Here is a 21,673-nt window from a genome sequence, read left to right as displayed (position 1 = left end):
AGTCGCTATCAAAGTATCCCTGAAGCGCTGATGGCGGGTATGGGAGAGTTCTACCGTCCGGGAGATAGAGGGCCCGACCCACTTCTAGATTCCACCATCATGAAACGAACGTCGAAACAAACATACAACAAGCTATTGGCCCTCTCCTACTGTCTGATAGTATTGATGTGCACAGAACTATGAATTGAATGAATTTCGCCGTTCATCGCTCCTTTAGCATACTGCTCTGCCTTTGACGTAGAACCGTGGAGTTTTCACTGCAGAAACTGTAAACAACGGCCCTCCATATCTGTCTCGTTTCTGAACTCTCCTGCCCTCCATCAACACCATCATCAGGATAGATTGACTATCAACAGGGGCTTGGCGGGCCGCCGCAGGTCACGTTGCAAATCCGCCGTTCGCCTTTCACGGATCGCAGGCCCGCACGAGCCGCAGCGCTCCCGTGGCTCCGACACCAACACTGCCAACTCCACACACTTGTCCACTCTTCCAACGTTTTATCCGACCGCCAGTTCGCCGCAGACGCGCTCTCGGAAGGATCCTAGAGTCTTCCAGACTAGCTTCGGACCAACGTCGCCCGGCTCGCAGTTCAGGACCGCTATCACCGAATGTCGACCCTCGACGCCTTGCTGTCGCATGCTGCTGAATGGCTGCGGTGGCCGCTCCCCACGGCAGCGGACAGCCGTCTGCATGGTTACCCCAATATGCGCCCACTCAATAATGCCATGAAGACGTCGTCGGCGGCAATTAGGGCACACAAGAAGTCCTTCCGTGGGAGGCAAGTGGTGATGTTATGCATCTCTCAAATCTATCAACAAGACGCTACAACCCCCATGCGACTGTTCCATTTGGCTTTTCGCCACACAACCAGCCCAGCCCCCAGATGATCTAGATTGAACACGCTAGGAAGCGCGGCTCTCTATCACTGATCAGATCAAGCTTGGGCCCGCGAAGGCTTCGCATACTGCCGTTCCGCCGGCCAATTGCACGTGGGTGTCGATCGTGAGACATGCCTTCGAGCCGCCGTTGGGGAGTACAGGCTTGTTCGCAATACATCCGGATATTCCAATTGCTGTGTGGCTCCACATTGCGTTGCCAACTATGCGCCCGTTGGTAGTCCCCTCTGCTGCCTGGGTACTAATAGGGGACAATCTACTGCAATTGCCCTACCAGCCTTTCTGAGTTCACTATCTTCCCTTCCTCCTTCTGCCCCACTACAAGTCTGAACATTTTCGCCCTTTCGCCTGAAGGACATTCCTTCCTACGTGGCGAGAACGCGGATCCCGTCCAGACTCGCCGCTGTAGAAGATTAAACAGCCGTCGACGACCATGGCCGATATAGATCATGCTAACCCCAGTCCCCCACTAAGGGAGAACGAGGTGAATGGCATCGATATAAAGCAGGCAGCCATCCAAGTGCAGACCGTCCAAGTTGCGACCCCGTCACTTACTCCGGCCCTCACGCCTGACGACGACGATATCGAGGCCATGGCCAGCAAGAAGATGTTCACCCTCGAGACGCCGTTCGACAAGGCTCGCGAGCTGGCTGCCAAGTTGACCTTGGAGGAGCAGGTATGTGTCAAGTCTCTATTTGATATCTGCGAGCTTGGGCCCCTTGCCCACGATCCGGCACGTGCCTCGTTCAAATGCAGCTCGTATAGTGAAAAACGCCATCTGAATGCGGGGGATCGAGTCTGTGGTTTTGCAATGTCTCGAAAACAGTTATTGTGGAAAGAGCAGGATCTTTCCCGGGCATTCTCGTACCACCTTTCTCTGCATCATCAAATCTCCCTACTCGAAGAAAACGCATAGACGAATTTTTTTCCCAACACCTGAAGTCTATCCCGGCACTGAGTGACCAATCACGGCAATCTGGAGAGTGCTGGTCAGCTGACTTCATTAGGTCTCCTTAATTGCAGGAGCAGATTTCTGGCGGACAAAGGCAATTCCAGAGAAGGGCATTCCGTCGATCAAGACTACTGATGGTCCTAATGGCGCTCGAGGAGAATTCTTCACAAATGGCACACCCGTAAGTGACTGCCGAGAAAATGACCATGGAAGGCGGACTGAAATCGTTCAAGGCAGCATTATTCCCATGCGGTATTTCCATGGCATCAACCTGGAATCTGGATTTGCTAGAAGAGATAGGTCGTCATCTAGGAGACGAGGCAAAGGCGCGTGGCGCTAATGTCCTCCTGGCACCCACTGTTTGCATGCACCGCTCGCCACTGGGAGGACGCAACTTCGAGTCATACTCAGAGGATCCGTACCTGACGGGAAAGCTTGCGGCATCCTACATCCGCGGACTTCAGAGCAAAGGAATTGCCGCCACTATTAAACATTTCGTGGGAAATGAGCAGGAGACACAAAGACAAGGCTATAATGCCGTGATTGCGGAACGGCCTCTTCGGGAGATCTACCTTAGGCCTTTTGAGATCGCGGTTCGCGAAGCCTCACCGTGGGCTTTGATGAGTGCCTACAACCTGGTCAATGGGATCCATGCGGACGAGTACGAGCATACTCTAAAAGACATTCTTCGCGGCGAGTGGGGATGGGATGGAACCGTGATTTCTGACTGGACTGGAACCTATGCAACAGCTCCGTCAATCCGCGCAGGCGCTGATATCGAGATGCCCGGCCCATCCAAGTGGCGAAAGATGGAGCAGATTCAAGACTGCCTCGATAAGGGTGAGATTACACGCGAAGACATTGAGAAGTGTGCAGCAAGAGTTCTACATCTGGTCGAGCGAACCAAGGGGCTTGGCAACATGACCCCTGAGCCGCCAGAGAGGTCGAACAACAATGCTGAAACCAGTAACCTGATTCTACAGACTGCTATAGAGGGTTTGACCCTGCTGAAGAACGAGCACAAGGTCCTGCCTCTTCGCGGTGTTAAGAAGATTGCATTGATCGGACCAAACGTCAAGCGTGCTATTGCTGGAGGCGGTGGAAGTGCTGGACTGAAACCGTATTACACGACGACACCATGGGAAGGCGTCCGATCCCGGTTCGAGGGAGAGCTTGTTTTCGCGCAAGGCTGCGACAGCTCCAAGTGGATGCCGCTTGCAACGCCCTACGTCACAGCGCCAGACGGCCAACCCGGAGTGAGGCTGGAATACTACCATGGTGACAAGTTTGAGGGCGAGCCAGCTGTTGTTCAGCACAAGGCTGGTACCGATCTCTGGCTATGGGACTCCGCACCGAAGGAAGTGCTTCCCGCCTTCTCTTTCAAGGTCAAGGCTATCCTGACACCTACTTCTACGGGCAACCACACCTTCAGCTTCGCATCTGTTGGACCTGGAAGACTCTTCATCAACGGCGAGCTCTTTATTGATATCTGGGATTGGACTGAAGAGGGCGAGGCCATGTTCTCCGCTTCCGAAGACGTGCTGAAGTCGATCCATCTGGAGGAGGGCAAGCCGGTGGAGTTGCTTGTAGAGAGCACCAGTGAGGTCCGTCCTGCATCCAAGGTGGCTGTTCTCGGTCGCCAGTACGATTATGGCGGATGCCGCATTGGATATCAAGAGGAGGACAAGGTTGACAGGCTAAAAGAAGCTGTTGATGCCGCAAAGAGCGCAGATGCAGCCGTCTTGGTTGTTGGACTCGATGCTGAATGGGAATCGGAAGGCTATGACAGACAAACTATGGATCTTCCCAAGAACGGTTCACAAGATCGCCTGATCGAGGCTGTGCTTGCCGCCAACCCACGTACAGTCGTAGTCAACCAGTCGGGCACGCCAGTTTCCATGCCTTGGGTTGATCGTGCACCAGCCATTCTGCAGGCTTGGTACCAGGGACAAGAGGCTGGAAACGCGCTTGCAGACGTCCTCTTTGGTAATCAGAGCCCTAGCGGAAAGCTCCCTGCTACATTTCCCAAACGGTTAGAGGACAATCCAGCCTACCACAACTGGCCCGGCGAGAATCTTAAAACAGTGTACGGCGAGGGGATCTATATCGGATACAGGCACTACGAGCGCGCACGGATTGCTCCACTGTTCCCCTTCGGTCACGGCTTGACGTACACGACGTTCGAATATGGTACCCCTACTCTCAGCAACACTGTCCTCACAGAGAGCCAAGGCATCGAAATCACCGTCCCCGTTACAAACACTGGCTCTGTCGCTGCACCTGAGATCGTGCAAGCCTACGTCAGCGATGTCAAGTCTACACTTCCACGACCCGAGAAGGAATTGCAGGCATTCGGCAAGGTGATGCTCAAGCCTGGAGAGACGAAGTCGGTCACTCTGAAGCTGGACAAGTATTCAGTGGGATACTTCAATACCTCGTTAAACCAGACTGGTTCCTGGATTGCAGAAGCGGGTGACTTTGAGGTGTTGATTGGCGCATCCAGTGCGGATATCAGGTATGTCACTTGAATCTTTCGAACGACAAGGAAAAGCAGCTAATGGCAATGCAGATGCAAGGTCAGCTTCGAGGTGAAGGAATCGTTCCAATGGATTTTCTAAAAGCGAAATTTTGGATGGGATTAGGGCCTTTTTGATGGTTGCTTCAAATTCCTTTTTGCAGAGCGGGCGCTTGGAGTTTGAGGCGTATCGACACCCCTGCTAAGGGTGAATCATGTGTCTGTTATACATTGTCGTAGTGGAATACTTGCTTGTAGCTTGAACTGAGGGCTGCCAAGTATGCTGTCAGTGTGGCTGCAAAACGAGTTGTGCGCATCTCTTTGTCTTTGTTCCTCGGCCAGTATTTCTTGTTCCTCGTTGCTGGACCGGTGATCGGCCAATGAGTGACCCGCTGCCGGATTATCATTCTGCCGGGTTTTCCCTTTTCGGTCACCAGCCAGGGCGCCGCTTCTGCATCATCTTTCCTGCTCGCTGTCGCGCTCTCTACCTTATCCTAATCGCTCACCACTCGTACAGCCGACAGCTGCCACTATTGCGCAGCTACGCCAGCATCTTTTCTATTTGATTGAGTGCTTTTGCTTCGTGGAGCCAGCAGGGACAGCTCGGTCCGCTCTCGCGCTCCTACCCTCGTCGCGCGCACCCGACGACAACCACGAGCAGCCGCTGGACCTTTTGGGCGCTTTGACGAAAAACATAGCTTTCAATGAGCTGTAGTTTCTTCTTGGAGCTCTCTTTTTTCACGAAAGAACGTCCCGAGTCGCGCGGTTCTCCTTTGGCTTAACGCCGACAGCTCGGGTGTAAAGCCGATATGAATCCACCACATCGCGAAGGGTGGCCGCCGTCACAAGGTCCACCCCCTTCAGGCGCACAACAAACGGAGCAAGCTCAAGCACAGTCAGGACGCCCCATGGGCGCGTTTGGGTATGTGACGTTGCCCCAACCCCCTTACCCTTCACCAGCTGTCATATCTCCAGTCGGAATCGAGCTCATACTGCCACCTTCTGACACTTCATGTTTACTGACACGTTCTGCCGCAGTCCGCCCAACAACGCAAATGCGAATTCTCAACCATCTGCACAAGCTTCTCCTTCTCAGGGCTCAGCACACGTTCTTCCTCCACCGTCTGGCGGTATGTTGCATTCCTCACCAGTCCTGGTAGCGCATCGCTCACAATTCTCGCAGGGCCTTTCTACTCTTCGAGCGCGGCTTCCGCACATAATCAGAATCTGCCAGCTCTCTCGGCGATGAGTGGCGGACCCTCTCCACAGCCTCCTACCCACCAAGCGGCTCAGCGACCACCTTCCTCAGAGTCCGGACCCGCGGCAATGAGCGTGCAAGGAACCCCGCAAGCACCGTCATACTCACTTCCGGGTATCTCGCAAACACTCCATCAGCCACAGATGCAGACTTCAGAGCAGGCAAATATGGCGCGGGAGCGAGAGCTGCGCGAACACGAAGCACGAGAGAGGGAGATACATGCCGCTCAGCAGCATGCCGCACATCAAGACGAGTTGAAGCGGCAAGCTGAACAAAGGGACCGCGAGATTCACGAGCGACAGCAACAGGAACTCGCGGCTCGTGAGAATCATGCTGGCCCGATGCAGATCCATCAACCGGTGGCAGTCGCCCCGTCTGCACGCTCTATACATGGCCCCAATGGATTGCTTGGACAACCAGGACCACTGGGACCTCCTCCCTCGGGCCCGCTGGGTGGCCCTTTGGGTGGACCAAACGCACCTGCGGCAATGTTTGGCAATGCTCCAGGCCAGCCGGGCGATACGACTCCGCGAATGCAACATGCCGTGCAGCCCCCTCATCAGACCTCTATGCTGGTGCCTTTCGGTGGTCCGCCTGGGGCGCCGATGGCTATCGGTCAGGGCCAGCAGCCGATTTTGAATGACGCGCTCAGCTACCTTGACCAAGTCAAAGTTCAGTTTGCCGACCATCCCGACGTCTACAACCGGTTCCTCGATATCATGAAGGACTTCAAGAGCAGCGCCATTGATACCCCGGGTGTGATTGAGAGAGTCTCAACACTATTTGCGGGTAACCCGGACCTCATCCAAGGGTTTAACACTTTCCTCCCACCTGGATACAAGATAGAGTGCGGAACGAATGGAGACCCAAATAATATTCGGGTGACGACGCCGATGGGGACAATGGTTTCAACGATACCCACAGCCCGCCCACTCTCTCCACCTCGGAGTGCCGCTGTCAATGGCGGAGCATCCCAGGTGAACGAGAGCCCATACTACGATGGGGCCCATGGTCGTCAGTGGCAACAGGGCCGGCCGGACGCTCAGGAAGGCGTATTCTCCCCCGATAACCGCGCCCAAGGCCTGTCTCTGTTTGCTCAACAGGGCCAGCCAGGTCCGCATCCATTGTCACCCGAAGTTGCACATCGGCAGCATGCGGAAGCTTCGGCGGCAGCTCTCGCACATCAACAAGAACAGAGAGGTGTTTCACAGCTCCAGAATGCTGTTTCTGCAGCGACTGGACGGTCCATCTTGTCGCCTAGTGGAGATCCCGCGGCGTTGGCTGGGCAGCCTCTCACCAGTACTGCTCAAGGTGGCCAAGTGGGCGGTATGGTAGGCGAGAAGCGAGGCCCTGTCGAGTTCAATCATGCTATCAGCTACGTTAACAAGATAAAGGTAAGTTTCTCTTGAATCGTATTGGTCTATGCGCAAGGCTAATCCTGTACCACTATAGAACCGCTTTGCGCAGCAGCCAGATATATATAAGCAGTTCCTCGAGATCTTGCAAACCTATCAACGAGAGTCTAAGCCGATTCAAGATGTGTACGCTCAGGTCACCAGTCTGTTCAGCAGTGCACCCGATCTCCTAGAAGACTTCAAGCAGTTTCTCCCCGAATCTGCCGCTCAACATAGGGCTCAGCAGCAAGCTGCACGTCACGCTGAAGGCGCAGCAATGCTAGACAGCGTCCGTGGGGAACCATCATATAGTCAAGCGCCGCCCCATCAGCAGACGCCACGCGCAGATACATCGAGGCTACCGCCCATGGGTAACTTTGCGCCAACGCCTACCGCAAATCGGGACAACAAGCGGAAGCGGGGCGACAGGCAAGGACCTGGACCGGCTGCTGCGCCAATACCTACCCAGATGCAACAGGAGATCCAGACTTCAAGCATGAGGGGTACGTACGGAGGGCCTGGAAACGTGAACAAGGTAAGTGAATTCTCAATCCACTCACCCAGTGCTTCACCTTCACCTCCAAAGCCCCTGGCTTGTGAGGGGGAATCTGGCCCAGCCCCTTCGATTTCCACTATTTTTTTGCATTTTCCGTCTCGCTCTCTCTTTCTCTTCTTTGTAACTATTCTTTTCCGTTCAACCTATTCATTTGTTCCCCATTCTTCCCCGTTCACCTACACTCTTGGTTTACTATGGGGCGTCTTCGCAAGCGACTGCGGTTCAGCGACATTGCGAATGACCACGACGAGCATGCAGCAAAGGCTAACAGATTGAAGCGCGCAAAGACAGGGCATCCCGCGAAGCAAACGGTCGTGCCAGAGGGACCACCCATCTCACCGACGCTGACTCCTGCGTTACCTGTACCTCTCCCACCTTCGACTACGACCACTCCTACTCAAGATGAGCTTGCGTTTTTTGATCGCGTCAAAAAGTTCCTTGCGAATAAGAACGCTATGAACGAATTCCTCAAGCTCATCAACCTCTTTAGCCAGGATCTGATTGACAAACAACTACTGCTCTTCCGTGCCCAAGCCTTCATCGGCGGGAATCAAGAACTGTACAACTGGTTCAAGAACTTCATCGGCGGAGATGACGATGAAGCCAAGCATATACGACCCAAGGCCGTCAACTCCCGTGTCTCCCTGTCTAACTGCCGCAGCTTTGGACCTAGCTATAGGCTGTTACCCAAACGAGTAAGTGAACGAGACTCCCTTGTTGTGTCCTTTGCTAATCGCGTGATAGGAGCGTGAACGACTCTGCAGCGGTCGTGACGAGCTGTGTCGCTCCGTGCTCAATGATGAATGGGCCTCTCACCCAACCTGGGCTTCTGAAGACAGCGGCTTCGTAGCTCATCGCAAGAACACTTTCGAGGAAGGACTGCATCGCATCGAAGAAGAACGACATGACTATGACTTTAACATTGAGGCTTGCGCTCGCACCATCCAACAGCTCGAACCCATTGCCCAGCAGCTCTATTCCCTGAAAGGCGAAGATAGGCTCAACTTTACCGTTCCACCGGGTCTAGGCGGACAAAGTCAGACGATTTACAAGCGAGTCATCATGAAAATCTATGGCCGCGAGAAGGGTGCCCAGGTTGCCAAGGAACTCTTCAACACGCCTTGGAGTGTTGTACCTGTCCTACTTCACCGGCTGAAATCCAAGCTGGAGGACTGGAAGGCTGCTCAGCGCGAGTGGGAGAAGGTTTGGCGGGAGCAAACCCAAAAGATCTTCTGGCGCTCGCTAGACCACCAGAGCTTGTCAGTCAAGCAGAACGACAAGCGACAATTCCAGCCGAAGTCACTTCTGAATGAAATCCAGGTCAGATATGAGGAGCAAAAGCGTCTGCAGGAAATTCAGGAAATACAGCAGCCGGATCATCAATTCGCTTACTCCTTCAATGACGAAGAGATCCTTTACGATATCGCAAAGCTCATGCTTACCTATGCTGATAATAACAATGGAGTCGACTTTTCCAGAGTTGTCCCCTTCATCAAAGAGTTTATCCCGCTGTTCTTCGGTCTTGATGCGAACAAATTCGAACAGCGCCTGCAGAATTATGGCCAGCGTGAAAGCTCTACCAACGAGTCTGCCGATGAGATGCCAAGCGCCGACGAAGATGTTTCGCAGCGGTCGCACAAACTCAAAAAGGGCGACCTCCGTCGTGGTGTGCTGGATCCCCGCGGGAAGAGGAAGGATAAGGAGGATAGCGTCGCCTCAGCGAGCCGAGACACAACTCCGGATGTTACATCTGCTGCTGAAGAAGATACCGGCGCTGACAGCTCCCACTCCGCGGGGAAGGATGAACAACGTTCGCCTCGGTGGATCGACATCTCCGATAAGCCAGAGTTGTTCGGTGACCGACCGTTCGAGCATGACGAGCCATATTCCCGCAGCATGTACAACCTGTACGCCAACTCGTCGATTTACTGCTTCTTCCGCATGTTCGTCTACTTGTATGAGAGACTTCTGAAGTTGAAGGAGAACGAAGAGACGGTTCGGACGACAGTCCAGCGTGCTAAGGCTCACAAGCCTGCGATGGACCTCAAGATGATTGACAAGACTCCTGATGATTTCTTCAGGGATACATCGGAGTCTGCCAACTACTATCAGCAGATCCTGGACATGTTGCAGGAGCAGATCCAAGGGGAAATTGATATGAATCAGATCGAGGAAGTTTTGCGGCGGTACTACCTGCAGGTTGGGTGGCAGTTGTACTCGTTCGACAGGCTGATGGGGTCTCTTCTCCGATTCAGTCTTGCTGTGGTCAGCAATGACAGCAAAGACCGGACTCTGGACATCTACAACCTCTTCAAGAGGGACCGTGTCAACGAGTCGACCTCTCACAAAGCCGAAATTGCTTACAGGAAGGCCGTGGCAAAGTTTGCGAAAGACGCCGATACCTATAGGATCGCATATGTATGTGGTTTCATCCCCAATATCTTTTCATCATACTGACAGTTTCCAGGATTCGCAGAAGAAGGAGGCTTACGTTAGGCTCTTTAAGAAGGATGATCCTACTTACGAATTCACAATGCTCGATAGAGTCAGGCGTTGGCGTGCATACAGCGCCGCCTACTACCAGAATGAAACGACCGAGGGCGTTGATATGAGCAAGGTCGAAGTTCCATTCTGCAAACGCTCATATCGCACTGCGCGGGACACGGCAGATGAGGAATATGAGCCAGACGACTCTTTCGGCAGGACCACCATCCAGATCAACCCAGTCAACTACACTATCCGCTTTATCTCCAGCGAACCCTACGGCTCGGGTGGTGTCGAACACATTGTGCATTCCGGCAAGGTTCGCTCTGGCTTGAGCGATGAAGGCGTCAAATCCGCCGAAGACTTTACAGCTTTGAAGGAGTCCAGGCGGGAGCGTGCGCAGGAGCTGCTCGTCCGCAACACAAACTGGATGAAAGATGTCAGCCGTGATGACGTAGATGCCAGGAAGGCGGCGTTCAAGAAACGCATCGAGCAGCCTGAGGCGGTGGCTGAGTCCACGGACGTCGAGATGACGGAAGCTTAGGAATCTTTTGTCGGACCTAAGACAAACCAAGAGGTGCTCGGTAGACGAATATTTTGAGACCATGGAGAGGACGTATGCTGCTAGGAGGTCCTCGAGGGAGCCTTGGGGAGAAGGAATCTTCGAGGTTGATGGCATTTAGGCCCCGTCGAAACCAATTCATGACGCGAGGATGTACTGGAAAAGATGTCATAGGCCCGCGATGATCCTGCTTTAGTATCCCCGTTGTGCACGAGATAGGACTTGAACTTGGGCGATGCTGAGGGGCGACCCTGTCCTACACCGTTTGCAAAGCTGTTGGAGGGGCCTTCGCTGGTGGTGGAAGACGTGACTGATGAGGTTGCGGCGTAGTTCCTCACGAAGGAACTAAGTGCAGTCCGATGTGCGGGTTTTGGGCATGGAGTTGGCGCATTCATGGATGATGCATCGGTTCTGTTTTCCACCTTGTTCTCTGGTCGATATTGCCGTGTCTCCCTTGATGGAAGGCTTGATGAGATATACCTGGGTAGCGTGGTGGGTTTCTCGTATAAAGGATGAAATGAAATCTCTATTGTCTTGCTATGGTACTTGTGCCGAGTTGTTGTGTAGCATGTGGTGGTGCGTGCATGTAGGGGGCGAGTTCTTGACTTCTACTTGCTTGGCGAAGAAACTGTTCTATCACCGAATCTATGTTGATAACGATGCCTCGCCTCTGGTAGAAGAGATCATTTGGTTTCTGTCTGCCTGCTTGGGCTTCTTGCCCGCTGAGCTTCACATCTCGGATGCGACTTTGATTCCTCATTCCCATCTTTGGTTCACCCCCTAAAAATATGCGTAAATCCCCACTTATCCTCTTGCTTTTGCCTTGGTAGAAGGACTATACGTCATCACCAACGCCTATGTGTTGCTCCCATGGAAAGCAAGTCTCTTTTCGCCGGGCTACTATTTTATATATATATACACATATACATATATATTCATACTTGCATCGAGTTGTCCAGCATTCCCCAGTTCCATGGGAGTCTCTAACGGCTACTGCAAAAACAGGGCGTCTGTAACTCTCCATTTCCTCTAGTTATTATTTGCTCCTTCGGTATAGACATGCACCATCAGGGTCTTTATGCATCGTTATTATATACAGTAATCAAGCAGGGAGGTGGAGAGAAGAAGAGAAAGTTTGCTGTCTATATTAATTACATGTCCAGCTGCCCAAGCCAGTGGAGAAGGAGGAGAGTGTATCTACAGTCCGTTTCTTGAAGGTCCATTCAATCTTCCATCCCCATCCACCATGCTCCCATCCCCATCACCATTACAACCTTCCATTTCCCTCACCCACCACCCTCCATTACCTCCCAACACAACCTACTGAATCCAATTCCACGCCCCTTCTTCCCCCGCCCGCTCACACCTTCCCCCCACCCCTCTCCTTCCCACTCCTTCTAACCCTCACCCTCATCCCCCCCCTCGGCCGCGCCTCAAACACCATCTCCTGGAACGCGACATCGCCAAACCTCGTATCCAGATCCGTCCACGGGACCCTCTGCCTCGGCTTCCCCTTCTCCTTCTCTCCCTCCCCCTCGCACGGCAGCACCTCGAACTCGAACTCCCGCACCGTCAACAACAGCACGACCTTCATCTCCTCCATGGCCATGGTCTGGCCTAAGCAGGCGCGGGGTCCGCGCTCAAAGGGACGCCATGCGTGTCGCGGATGCGTGAGGCCATCCGGATACGAAGAGGTAGATGACGAAGGAGAAGAAGAAGAAGAAGAAGAGGAAGAAGGGGTGAAGCGATCGGGATCGAAGCGCGAGGGGTTTGGAAACACGGACGGGTCATAATGCATCGTGTGCGAGAGGGGGAAGATCAAGTGGCCCTTTGCCGGGTACACGCGGCCCTTGTACTCGATTGCGTCGGCGGCGCGGACCGTGTGACCGATGGGGTAGAGGCGGAGGGTTTCCTTGAGGACGTTGGTGGTGAGTTCCAGGTCGGCGAGTCGGCCGGGGGACGAGTGCAGGAGCGATACTGTTTCGTCGATGCTCGGCGCGAAGGCGCGGCTGTGCTCGTCGATGAGGCGCGAGATGATGCCCGGTTCCTTGGAGAGCAGCATGTACGCGAAGCACAAGGTGTCGGTTGCGGTGCCGGTGCCGGCGAGGAGGAGGGTCTTGATTTGCGCGATGGCCGTGGCGAGGAAGGCGGGTGATGGCGAGGAAGAAGGGGAGTCGCTTTTCGCGTCTCCCTTATTGTCGGTCCTGCCGGCTTCTTCTTGGAGGTACTCGCGGATGACGAGGTCGATGATGCTCAGGCCGACGCGCTGGCTCACGTCGAGGTTCTTTTCGCGCACGAGGGCATATCGCTCCTTGACCAAGGGCTCGATGAGCCCGTCCAGCTCGCGCGAGGCGGCCGCGCATCTCCACCGCGCCAGACGCCTCTTGATCGGGTTCAACGACTCCTGGATGATGTAATTCTGGTCCAGCAGCTTCTTGAAAAGGTCCAGAATCGCACTCCCCTTCTGCTGCGCGTGCTGCGAGAAGCCAAACGTCGTCGTGAAGATGAGGTCGAAGGTGAGTTTGGAGATGGCCTGCTCGAGGCTGAACGGCTCGCCCGAGTCGGCGTACTTGTGCAGGATGGAGCGGAAGATCATGACTTCGTCGGCTACCATGGATGTGCGGTTGCGTACATTGGTGGCGTTGAAGGCCGGGGCTAGCATCCTATGCAGTTGTTTCCAGGACGCTCCTTCTTCGAGCAGGATACTCCCCTTGCCCACTACGGGGCCCGCAAACTTGGTTTCGAATTCGTGTTTGGGCAGGTTGTTCGCCACGGTGATGTGGAGCGCGAGATCCGGGTCGGTGATGATGATCTGAGGCGGAGCGACCGGCCAGAGGTCCATGTAGAAGAGGCCGGGGAGTTTGTATTTCTGCGAGAGCGTCGTGAAGACGAGTTGGGCGTGGGCTTTTGGCGGAAAGAGGGTGAATGTTTCGCCAATGATTTTGAGATTGCCCCATAGGAAGCTGTGGGGTGGTTTGGGCTGGGAACGTGGGTTAGGAGTGGTTGATCGGATGTCCGGCAGGGGATGTAGACGGTGCGAGTCTTTTGAGATAGGAGAGAGTGGAGATGGAAGGGATGTGAAGGACGGGTGAATCTAATCAAAGGGAGAGGTGTGCGGGTTGACACGTACCAAGTCCTTGTAGAACCGGCGATGCTGGACGAACGAAATGACAAAGTAGACTGCGCCAGAGACCAAGACGGAGGCCACGATACTCCCCGGCGAAAACGCAATAGCGGAGAACATGACTGCGGTCTAGGAACCGTGGAAGCGTCTTAGTTCCGTCGGGCTGGAGAGCTGGTGATAGGAAAACTCAGGGGGAGATGCGGCGAAGCTGCGAAGCTTACCCAGCTTACTCGTGCAACTTGCTGTGGTTATAAAGTAAGCGGATGTTCAGGTTGGGAATCAAGCATCTCCCGCAGGAGGGGACATACTTGTACATCTGTGGGCAGTATCTTCGACTGGAGCTTTCAACGCTCCCAGTAAGCTGTAGCCAAAGTGCAGAGGTGCAGCTACATATGAGATAGACGCACCATGTCAGCCCCCACATGTTACACCATCTATCATTGGCCGGACGGACCATGAGGGAAGGACTGAAATGATAATCCAACCTCTTCCTTCATCCAACAGTGAGTCTCTACAGCAAGTCGTAACCTTCCTCGTCATGCAAGAAATGCCCATTTCGAACCCGAAGAGCGCCTCCTGTATAAATCGCGGCGGCCTCGGTGATTACCCTGCACGTATCGCACGATTGATGGATGACTTGCCCTTTCATAAACCACTATACTCCTCCAGCTAGCCTGACCCAACACTTCCTTTACTCTGATAAAAGCTCCTACTATGTGGCGAAGCTGCGATGATGAGAAATCGCTCCTTTCACCATCGGCTGATTTCCACAAGCAGTTGGTTCGTCAGGCCCAAGCTTAGGCTTCCTCACCTTCCTCGTTGACAGATGAATATCCACTCACTCGCACAGAACGGGTTGCATAACAGACGGGCTCCGTTGCCTCTGCTCTGTCAATAGTATCCTCCCAGAAGGTACCTACCCATCACAAAAACCAATTCCACACCCCTGAATGCAAAAATCGCTCAATAGGTAATCTATACATCTCTTTACACATACGACAATGCTCACAAGCCATACTCCACCAGCGACAGGAAATCGCCAGACCAGGAAGATGTTCCCCGTAGAAACCTCCTCATCCGTGCCCCCATTCTATCGTAGCCCAAACCTCTAATTCGAAAGCTTGAAACTCTCAATATACCGCCTCGCCTCCTCGACGCCCTCATCCACCTTCTCCGCATTGGTCCCCTGACCAATGGCCGTGGGCGCGCCGGCTTTGCCGCCAGCTTTCCCGCCGACGACTTTGGCGACATGGCTTGCCCACTCGGGCCCAGATGCTCCTTGGGACTTGAGAGGCTGTTGGAGAGACACGTTAGCAAAGCCATCCAGCAATAACAGCACATTGGGAAAAGGGCAATAGCACTCACATCAGCAACATAGCACCCATGCACCACCTTGCCCTCGTCCCCACTCGCCGCCAAAAGATACACACTCTTTCCCTTGACCTCTCCCTTGCCGCTGCTCACCGCCTTGATCGCCTCACTAATCGCCTTATTCACATTGCTGCTCCACTCCAGCTTCTGCACTAGAGCAGGCGCATCTGGCTGCTCCTTGAAGAAAGACGTGATGGAGTCCATGATACGCTTATTTTCCGCCTTTGCAGCCTTCTTCTGCTCGTCCAAGATCCCCTTGCTGATCGCCGCAAACCGATCTCGGAAGCGCGCCTTGGTGATGGCGGAGATGGAGAGCTGGTTCAACTGGACTTGCAACTTCTTCGCCTCGGCTTCCTTCTCGGGGCTGAAAGACATGCGTTCGAGTCTTGACAGCTCTTGCTCGAACTCCTTTGCCTGGCGTTGCACATCGTACGCCTCCTGGCCGGTCACGGCGACAATGCGTCGGATGCCCTTCGCAATGCCGGATTCCTCCAAAATAACGAGTTCCTTGATCTCGCCCGTGTGCCGCACGTGCGTGCCGCCGCAGAACTCGACCGAGACGTGCTGCCACTTCGGATTCTTGACGTCTTGGAGGAGATCATCGACGGGAACACCAACGCTAACCACACGCACGGGGTCGGGGTACGTCTCGCCAAACACTGCCCTCACACCGCGGATCTGCCTCGCGGTCGCGAGCGGGACGTCTTGAGCGAAGACTTCGCTGTTCTGGCGGATGTACTGGGTGGAAATCTCTTCAATCTTCTCAAGTTGGGCCAGCTCGACGCCGGTCTTGTGGGAGAAGTCAAAGCGCAGCTTTTCCGGGGCAACGAGAGAGCCTTTCTGGTCGACTTCGTCGCCTAGAACTTCGCGGAGGGCGTAGTTGAGGACGTGGGTGCCGGTGTGGTTGGAGCGGATGGGGTTGCGTCGGAGCTAGAGGATATTGTTAACATGATCTTTTCCTTCTTAGTGAAATCAGGAAGATATACGTACCTCGTCGTACTCGGCGATGACCTCGTGGTCGACCTTCAGGTTGCCGTATTTCAGATAACCCGTATGCAGCACGTACCCTGCATACACCTGCACATTTTCCACCTCAAAATGAGCCTCATCATCCACCAACAGCCGTCCCGTATCGTACTCTTGTCCACCCTGCTCGGCATAGAAGTTGGTCCTATCGAGGATCACGCCAAACTGCTCGCCCTTGGGCAGCTCAGTCGTGCTTTCAAGGAACCGCTTGTTGTGGTAGATGGCCTTGACGACCGAGGTGATATTCTCCCTGCCGTACTTGTGCGAGTCGTCCGTCTTGGGCACATGCTTCATCATCTCCAGTGCACCGAGATCGTGCACATCGAGCTTGACGAGCGCAGCCGCGGCCTTCTTATCACCTTTACTTGCTTCCCTCGCCCTCTCCTGTGCCTCCTCCACCTCCTTGTCATTGATGATGAGCCCGCGCTCCTCGGCCATCAACCTCGTCAGATCGACAGGGAAACCATACGTATCATACAGCCTCCAGACATCGTCACCGGGCAAGTCGTTCGACCCTTTGACCTTTGCCTTCTGCGCATACTTCTCAAACATGATCTCACCCCTATCCAACGACTTGGCGAAGCTCTTCTCCTCCTCGTCGAGAATCTCCTTGATGTCTTCTTGCTTCTTGCGGATCTCGGGGAACATGTCGCCCATTTGCTCGACGAGGCTGGGCACGATTTTGCTGAAGAAGTCGCCGATGTCGACTTCAAAGTACTTGCGCGCATAACGAGCACCCCGCCTCAGCACGCGGCGCACTACGTAGCCTCTTCCCACGTTGTTAGGGACGCCACCGTCTGCGATGGCGAAGGCGAGCGTGCGGACGTGGTCAGCGACGACGCGGTATGCAGTATCGATGCCGTCGGGGTCCTCCTTTCCGAATTTGCCACGGTACTCTCTCGCGCCGGTGACCTCCTGGATGCGCTTGAACAGCGGCGTGAAAACATCGGTATCGTAATTACTCTTCTTCTTCTGCAACACGCACACCAATCGCTCAAACCCCATTCCGGTATCAATGTGCTTATTCGGCAGGGGTCTCAAACTCCGATCCGCCTCGCGGTTATACTGCATGAAGACGTTGTTCCAGATCTCAATGACCTCCGGATCGTCCATGTTAACGAGGTGCGCGGCATTGCGGTTGTGGCCGTCCTCGCTGAGATCGTAGTGGATTTCCGAGCAAGGGCCGCAGGGGCCTTGATCACCCATTTCCCAGAAGTTGTCCTTCATGTTGCCGCCTAGGATGTGGTCTTCGGGGACGCCGACCTTCTTCCAGAGCTCCTTGGCTTCGAGGTCGGGCTCCAGGCCATCCGCTCCTTCGAAATATGTGACATAGAGTCTCTTGGGATCGATGCCGTACACCTTGGTTAGCAGTTCCCAGCTGTACTCGATGGCCTCTGCCTTGAAGTAATCGCCAAAACTCCAGTTGCCCAGCATCTCGAAGAAGGTGTGGTGGTAGCTGTCCTTGCCGACGTCGTCGAGATCATTGTGCTTGCCACCCGCGCGGATACACTTCTGGCTGTTGACGGCACGTTTGAGGGAGGCGAGATCAGATGCGGGATCGACGGTGCCGAGGAAGATGGACTTGTACTGGTTCATGCCGGCATTGGTGAAGAGGAGGGTGGGGTCGGAGAGGGGGACAACGGAGGACGAGGGGACTGGGCGGTATTAGCATTCCAAAATTCAAGTGAGGCGATTGAGAACGGGAGGAAAGATAAGAGTTATAAAGACCGTGCAAAGAGTATGAGAGCACCTACCAAAGGTATGACCCCTCTCTTTGAAGTAATTCAGAAACGTCTCCCTCACGCGAACCGCCCCCCACTCATGCTGTTCATCGACGAGCGATCCCATCGTCTCTTTCCCTTTCTCGATGTGCGTATGCAACGCTCTCACGCCGCTCACAACTCTTCGTGGTGGAGACTCAATCGCAGTCTGCCTCGTAGTAGTACGTGCGGGCGTAATTCGTCGCAAATGGTGTGCCTGTCGAAGGTGGGAGGGATTGGAGGAGTGGTGGCGGGTGTAGTGGTTGAGTTGGTGGTTGTAGAAGTTGAGTGTGCAAGCCGAGTGTAGGCGGGGCAACTTTGGCGCAGCGACAGAGGAGGCGAGTGGGGCTCCGCAGGCGCAGAGGCAGCGCGGGAAAGGCACGGCGGCGGACGGCGAAAGATAACACTGAGGCGACGGGTGACTCAGACAGGACGAAAGGCCTGCAACAGCCGCCCTGGAGCGCCGCATCCAAGAATGAATCAGTAAAAGACCCTGAGATCTCGGATCGCTCCAAGTGGCTGGATCAATTGAGATGCGCGTGTTGCGCCCTCGTTTGCGACTCGTCTGCGTTGCTTCGGCGAGGCCCTTCTTTCGAGAAAGTTCGCGGATCGTCCACAGCGCGATTACTGCGTATATCTCCAATGGCCAACCTCCAACCCTCCTTTACGATATCTCGAAAACCGGACCACGCGACTTGGCCGAAGTTCAAAGAGGCCGAATGCCGCTTATCTCAGCAGCGAGCGCATCGATATCGATATTTACATCTTGGAGGAGAGAGAGATAGCGCTGAGGAAGCTCACTACGGAGCACGGATCCCATCGGCCGGCGTCCTCGGCCAAGACTCAACCTCCATCGCAATCCTAGAGTGAGAGAGCATCACCATAATGGCTGCCACTGCGCCGCCCAGGAGCTCGCCCTTGTACCGTGCGGGGAGGAAACGGCCTGCCGATGCCTCGTTGGAGAGCGAGCAGCGGTTGAGCAAGAGGTTGGACCTGCTGCATCTGGGTAGGGCATTTCAGGTTGAGCTGTGCTATGTCGTGATAGATGGGCTAACAGTAAACACAGACAGCAATGGCAATTCCACACGCCTCTACATCCCCGTCGATCCCTCCTCCTCCTCCTCCATTTCAACAAACCCATCCTCCAAATCCCCCATCTCTCCCACCTCCCCACCCATCTCCCCCATCTCACCAACCCCCCTCTCCTCCTCCTCTTCTCACAAACAAAAACGCCGCCCCCCACCCCCACCCGCCGAAGACACCATGCTCGTAGAAGACACCCCGCACCGCGTCTACATCTGGTCCCTCGCCGACGAACTCGCCGACCTCTCGTCCGACGAGGAATCCCCCATCTTCCTGCCAGACATCGAGAAGCACATCTCCAAGATCCCCAAATACATCCTGCAGCCCCCCGAACTGAAGCCCACCAAGGATAACCAGTTGGTGCTGTATAGCGTGCCGTCGAGTCTGACGGTGCCCGAGGAGCAGGATAAGGTGCGCAAGGCGATTCTCGAGGCCAGGCAGAGGGTCAGGGAGAGGCAGGCGAGTCCGCTGGGGGAGCCGGCTGCCGTGGTTGGGGCGGGGAATGGGCTTGGGAATGGCATCGCGAGTGCTTTGACACCTTCTGAGGTGGAGAAGGAGGAAGACGAGATGGCAGTGGAAGAGGAGGACGATCCTGATGCCATGGAGATTGATGGGTGATCGCAGGCTACTACCGTACTACTGTCCCTCGCACCCACATCATCAGTGACAAAGGCATCCTCTTCTAAACGAAAGAAGGAAAGAGAAAGAAAAAAGCGAGGAGTGAAATGCCTAGTCCATGAGAAGAAGCAAATGGGATGCCGTGGAAATGAACGACCGCCAATGGCTGCGCTTCATACCAGAGAGGAAGCACGGCCATCAGCGCAGCACAAGATGATGACGAAGAAGAAGACGAAGAAGAAAAAGAAGGAGAGGAAGAAGAAGGGCCTGCTCTCACTCCGAGACACACGGCGCGCGGCATGCCGTACCGGGAGACATGTCTCTTTCCCATATTACTAGGGAACCGCACGTTTTCCTTCAGTTCAGTCCAGACGGATGATTCTCATTCCCGTCTGATTCCACTTATGACGAACACGGACACAAACGGCGTTGAGATACCGGGAAAGGGGTGGGTGCAATGGAGTTATACTTATCACGATATGAATAACTGGTATATTAACCTATCCGCATGAATCCAGTCATGCCAATGGAAAGTCCAATAATGCAACAGGTGCAAACAACCAATCCAACGCCCTTCTTGTGACTGTGGAAAACTAAGAAATAAAAAAAAGGGAATGAAAGTGGTCAAGTGATATCCCACACTCCTCCAACGCCCCAGGCCATGCAAAAAAAACCCAACTGATCCACCCAACCATCAATCAACCAATTCACTTCATCCGTAGTGACGCTCCTCTCATCTCATCTCCTCAACCGCGAAACCAGCTTCGAAATCACCACCTTCGCCTGCTCCGGCCTGGTCGGCAACGTCGTCCCATTCTGCCCTTGCCCTTGCCCCTGAACTCCCTGCTGCTGCTGCTGCTGACTCTGACCCAGCGACGCTCCCGCACCAACAACACCAGATTCCTGCTGCTGCTGCTGCTGCTGCTGCTGCCCTCCCACACCCGCATTCCCCAGCGGCGCCACATTCTGCATCGGATAAAACGGCGGCTTGGGACTGGCCGGAGCGTAGTAGCTCGGCGGGGCGTCGTTGCCGGCATATACGGGCGGAGCATCGGGCCAGGCCGAGTCGTTGCGCTGGGTATACGGTTGCGAGGGTTGTTGGCCGGCGGCGGAGTAGAAGGTGAAGTGGTTCTGGTGGTGCTGCTGTTGCTGATGGGGCAGTTGGCCGTATCTGCGTTTGTCCGCGTAGGAGACGAGCCACTGTGTGGACTTGTTAGATGTTTGTTGATGTAGATGGATGGCTGTTGACAAGGGAGGAAAAGACACCGGCGAGGAGAAGGAGAAAGACATACCCGATGATACAGCAACAACTTCTTCCCCTTCCTCATCCGGCTCCTCGCATGCAGGTAGCCGCCGACGAACCAGGCCAGGAAGAAGACGAAGATGGCGCCGAGGATCGAGTACTTGACAATCGTGCCCGTCTGTCATGGTATTCAGTCAGCTTCCTCTTTAACATCAAACAATAACCCCAGAGTGCTTTCCGAATCCCAACGTCTTGTTGAATGCTAATACACTTACATCAGAGTACCAGAAGCCGTAGTTGTAGCAGTCGAGGCTCCCATCGGCATTGACGTAGCAGTACTCGCGGCCGTTGTCGCGTTTGGAAATCATGGTGTGAGAGGCAGAGGGAGACTGACGTTTCCAGATGTATTCACGAGGTGGTGATGGACTCTGCCGCTTAGTGGAATCACGATAATAGGAAGCCCTCTCCTCCTCTCTCTCTCCGTCGCTTGTTTGTTCGTTCCTCAGCGTTTGCGCGTCGCCGCACCCTTTTCTGGCGCTACGTGTTGCAAGTTTGCAACGTACGTGTGGCGCGACGACAACTGTTTCGGTTTCACTTGGGGCTGATGTCGTCGCTCGGTCGGATCTTTATCTCCGGAGAGGAACCTCGTGATTCGCAGACAGGCAAGAAGGAAAGAAGAGAAGGAAAGAAATTCAGGTAGACGATGATATTCAGAAGTACCAAAGTAGCGTAGAAAACGAAGGTGGGGGAAAACGAGTGGCTGCAAATGCGGAGTCTGGGGAGGAGGGCGAGAGATGAGGTTGGGCAAGCCGTGCGGGAAGCCAGGGGCTG

The 21,673-nt window shown here is 54.5% G+C and overlaps 6 protein-coding genes across 6 annotated transcripts; 3 read left to right on the top strand and 3 right to left on the bottom strand.

Moving 5' to 3' along the window:
* Nucleotides 1–1,718: 1,718 nt before the first annotated feature.
* On the top strand, nucleotides 1,719–4,659 carry EI97DRAFT_431366 (uncharacterized protein). Its single transcript, XM_033797917.1, has 3 exons — nucleotides 1,719–2,029; nucleotides 2,082–4,363; nucleotides 4,418–4,659. The coding sequence occupies exons 2-3, from the start codon at nucleotides 2,109–2,111 to the stop codon at nucleotides 4,464–4,466; spliced, it is 2,304 nt and encodes a 767-aa protein (XP_033655645.1). The 5' UTR covers nucleotides 1,719–2,029; nucleotides 2,082–2,108; the 3' UTR covers nucleotides 4,467–4,659.
* Nucleotides 4,660–4,836: 177 nt separating this feature from the next.
* On the top strand, nucleotides 4,837–10,796 carry EI97DRAFT_244955 (paired amphipathic helix protein Sin3a). Its single transcript, XM_033794090.1, has 7 exons — nucleotides 4,837–5,285; nucleotides 5,402–5,493; nucleotides 5,547–7,015; nucleotides 7,074–7,550; nucleotides 7,850–8,266; nucleotides 8,316–9,989; nucleotides 10,039–10,796. The coding sequence occupies exons 1-7, from the start codon at nucleotides 5,173–5,175 to the stop codon at nucleotides 10,597–10,599; spliced, it is 4,803 nt and encodes a 1,600-aa protein (XP_033655644.1). The 5' UTR covers nucleotides 4,837–5,172; the 3' UTR covers nucleotides 10,600–10,796.
* Nucleotides 10,797–11,624: 828 nt separating this feature from the next.
* On the bottom strand, nucleotides 11,625–13,854 carry EI97DRAFT_431364 (cytochrome P450). The gene has a single exon (XM_033797916.1). It carries the CDS (start codon nucleotides 13,457–13,459, stop codon nucleotides 11,978–11,980), a length of 1,482 nt encoding a protein of 493 aa, XP_033655643.1. The 5' UTR covers nucleotides 13,460–13,854; the 3' UTR covers nucleotides 11,625–11,977.
* A 995-nt stretch (nucleotides 13,855–14,849) lies between these two features.
* Nucleotides 14,850–17,986, bottom strand: EI97DRAFT_372904 (alanyl-tRNA synthetase-like protein; the record flags this gene model as incomplete). Its single annotated transcript, XM_033795378.1, has 4 exons — nucleotides 14,850–15,035; nucleotides 15,107–16,042; nucleotides 16,103–17,793; nucleotides 17,893–17,986. 4 exons carry the CDS (start codon nucleotides 17,984–17,986, stop codon nucleotides 14,850–14,852), a joined length of 2,907 nt encoding a protein of 968 aa, XP_033655642.1.
* A 508-nt stretch (nucleotides 17,987–18,494) lies between these two features.
* Nucleotides 18,495–19,749, top strand: EI97DRAFT_244878 (uncharacterized protein). Its single transcript, XM_033794089.1, has 2 exons — nucleotides 18,495–18,904; nucleotides 18,965–19,749. Exons 1-2 carry the CDS (start codon nucleotides 18,784–18,786, stop codon nucleotides 19,597–19,599), a joined length of 756 nt encoding a protein of 251 aa, XP_033655641.1. The 5' UTR covers nucleotides 18,495–18,783; the 3' UTR covers nucleotides 19,600–19,749.
* Nucleotides 19,750–20,070: 321 nt separating this feature from the next.
* Nucleotides 20,071–21,645, bottom strand: EI97DRAFT_431362 (uncharacterized protein). Its single transcript, XM_033797915.1, has 3 exons — nucleotides 21,118–21,645; nucleotides 20,892–21,020; nucleotides 20,071–20,799 (listed from the first exon to the last, which is right to left on the bottom strand). Exons 1-3 carry the CDS (start codon nucleotides 21,208–21,210, stop codon nucleotides 20,338–20,340), a joined length of 684 nt encoding a protein of 227 aa, XP_033655640.1. The 5' UTR covers nucleotides 21,211–21,645; the 3' UTR covers nucleotides 20,071–20,337.
* Between the last annotated feature and the right edge of the window lie 28 nt (nucleotides 21,646–21,673).

Source organism: Westerdykella ornata (assembly GCF_010094085.1).
Source record: "Westerdykella ornata strain CBS 379.55 unplaced genomic scaffold EI97scaffold_5, whole genome shotgun sequence".
NCBI classification, from domain to species: Eukaryota; Fungi; Ascomycota; class Dothideomycetes; order Pleosporales; family Sporormiaceae; genus Westerdykella; species Westerdykella ornata.
Note: the sequence above shows the minus strand (reverse complement) of the source record. Positions and strands in the feature narration are given on the sequence as shown.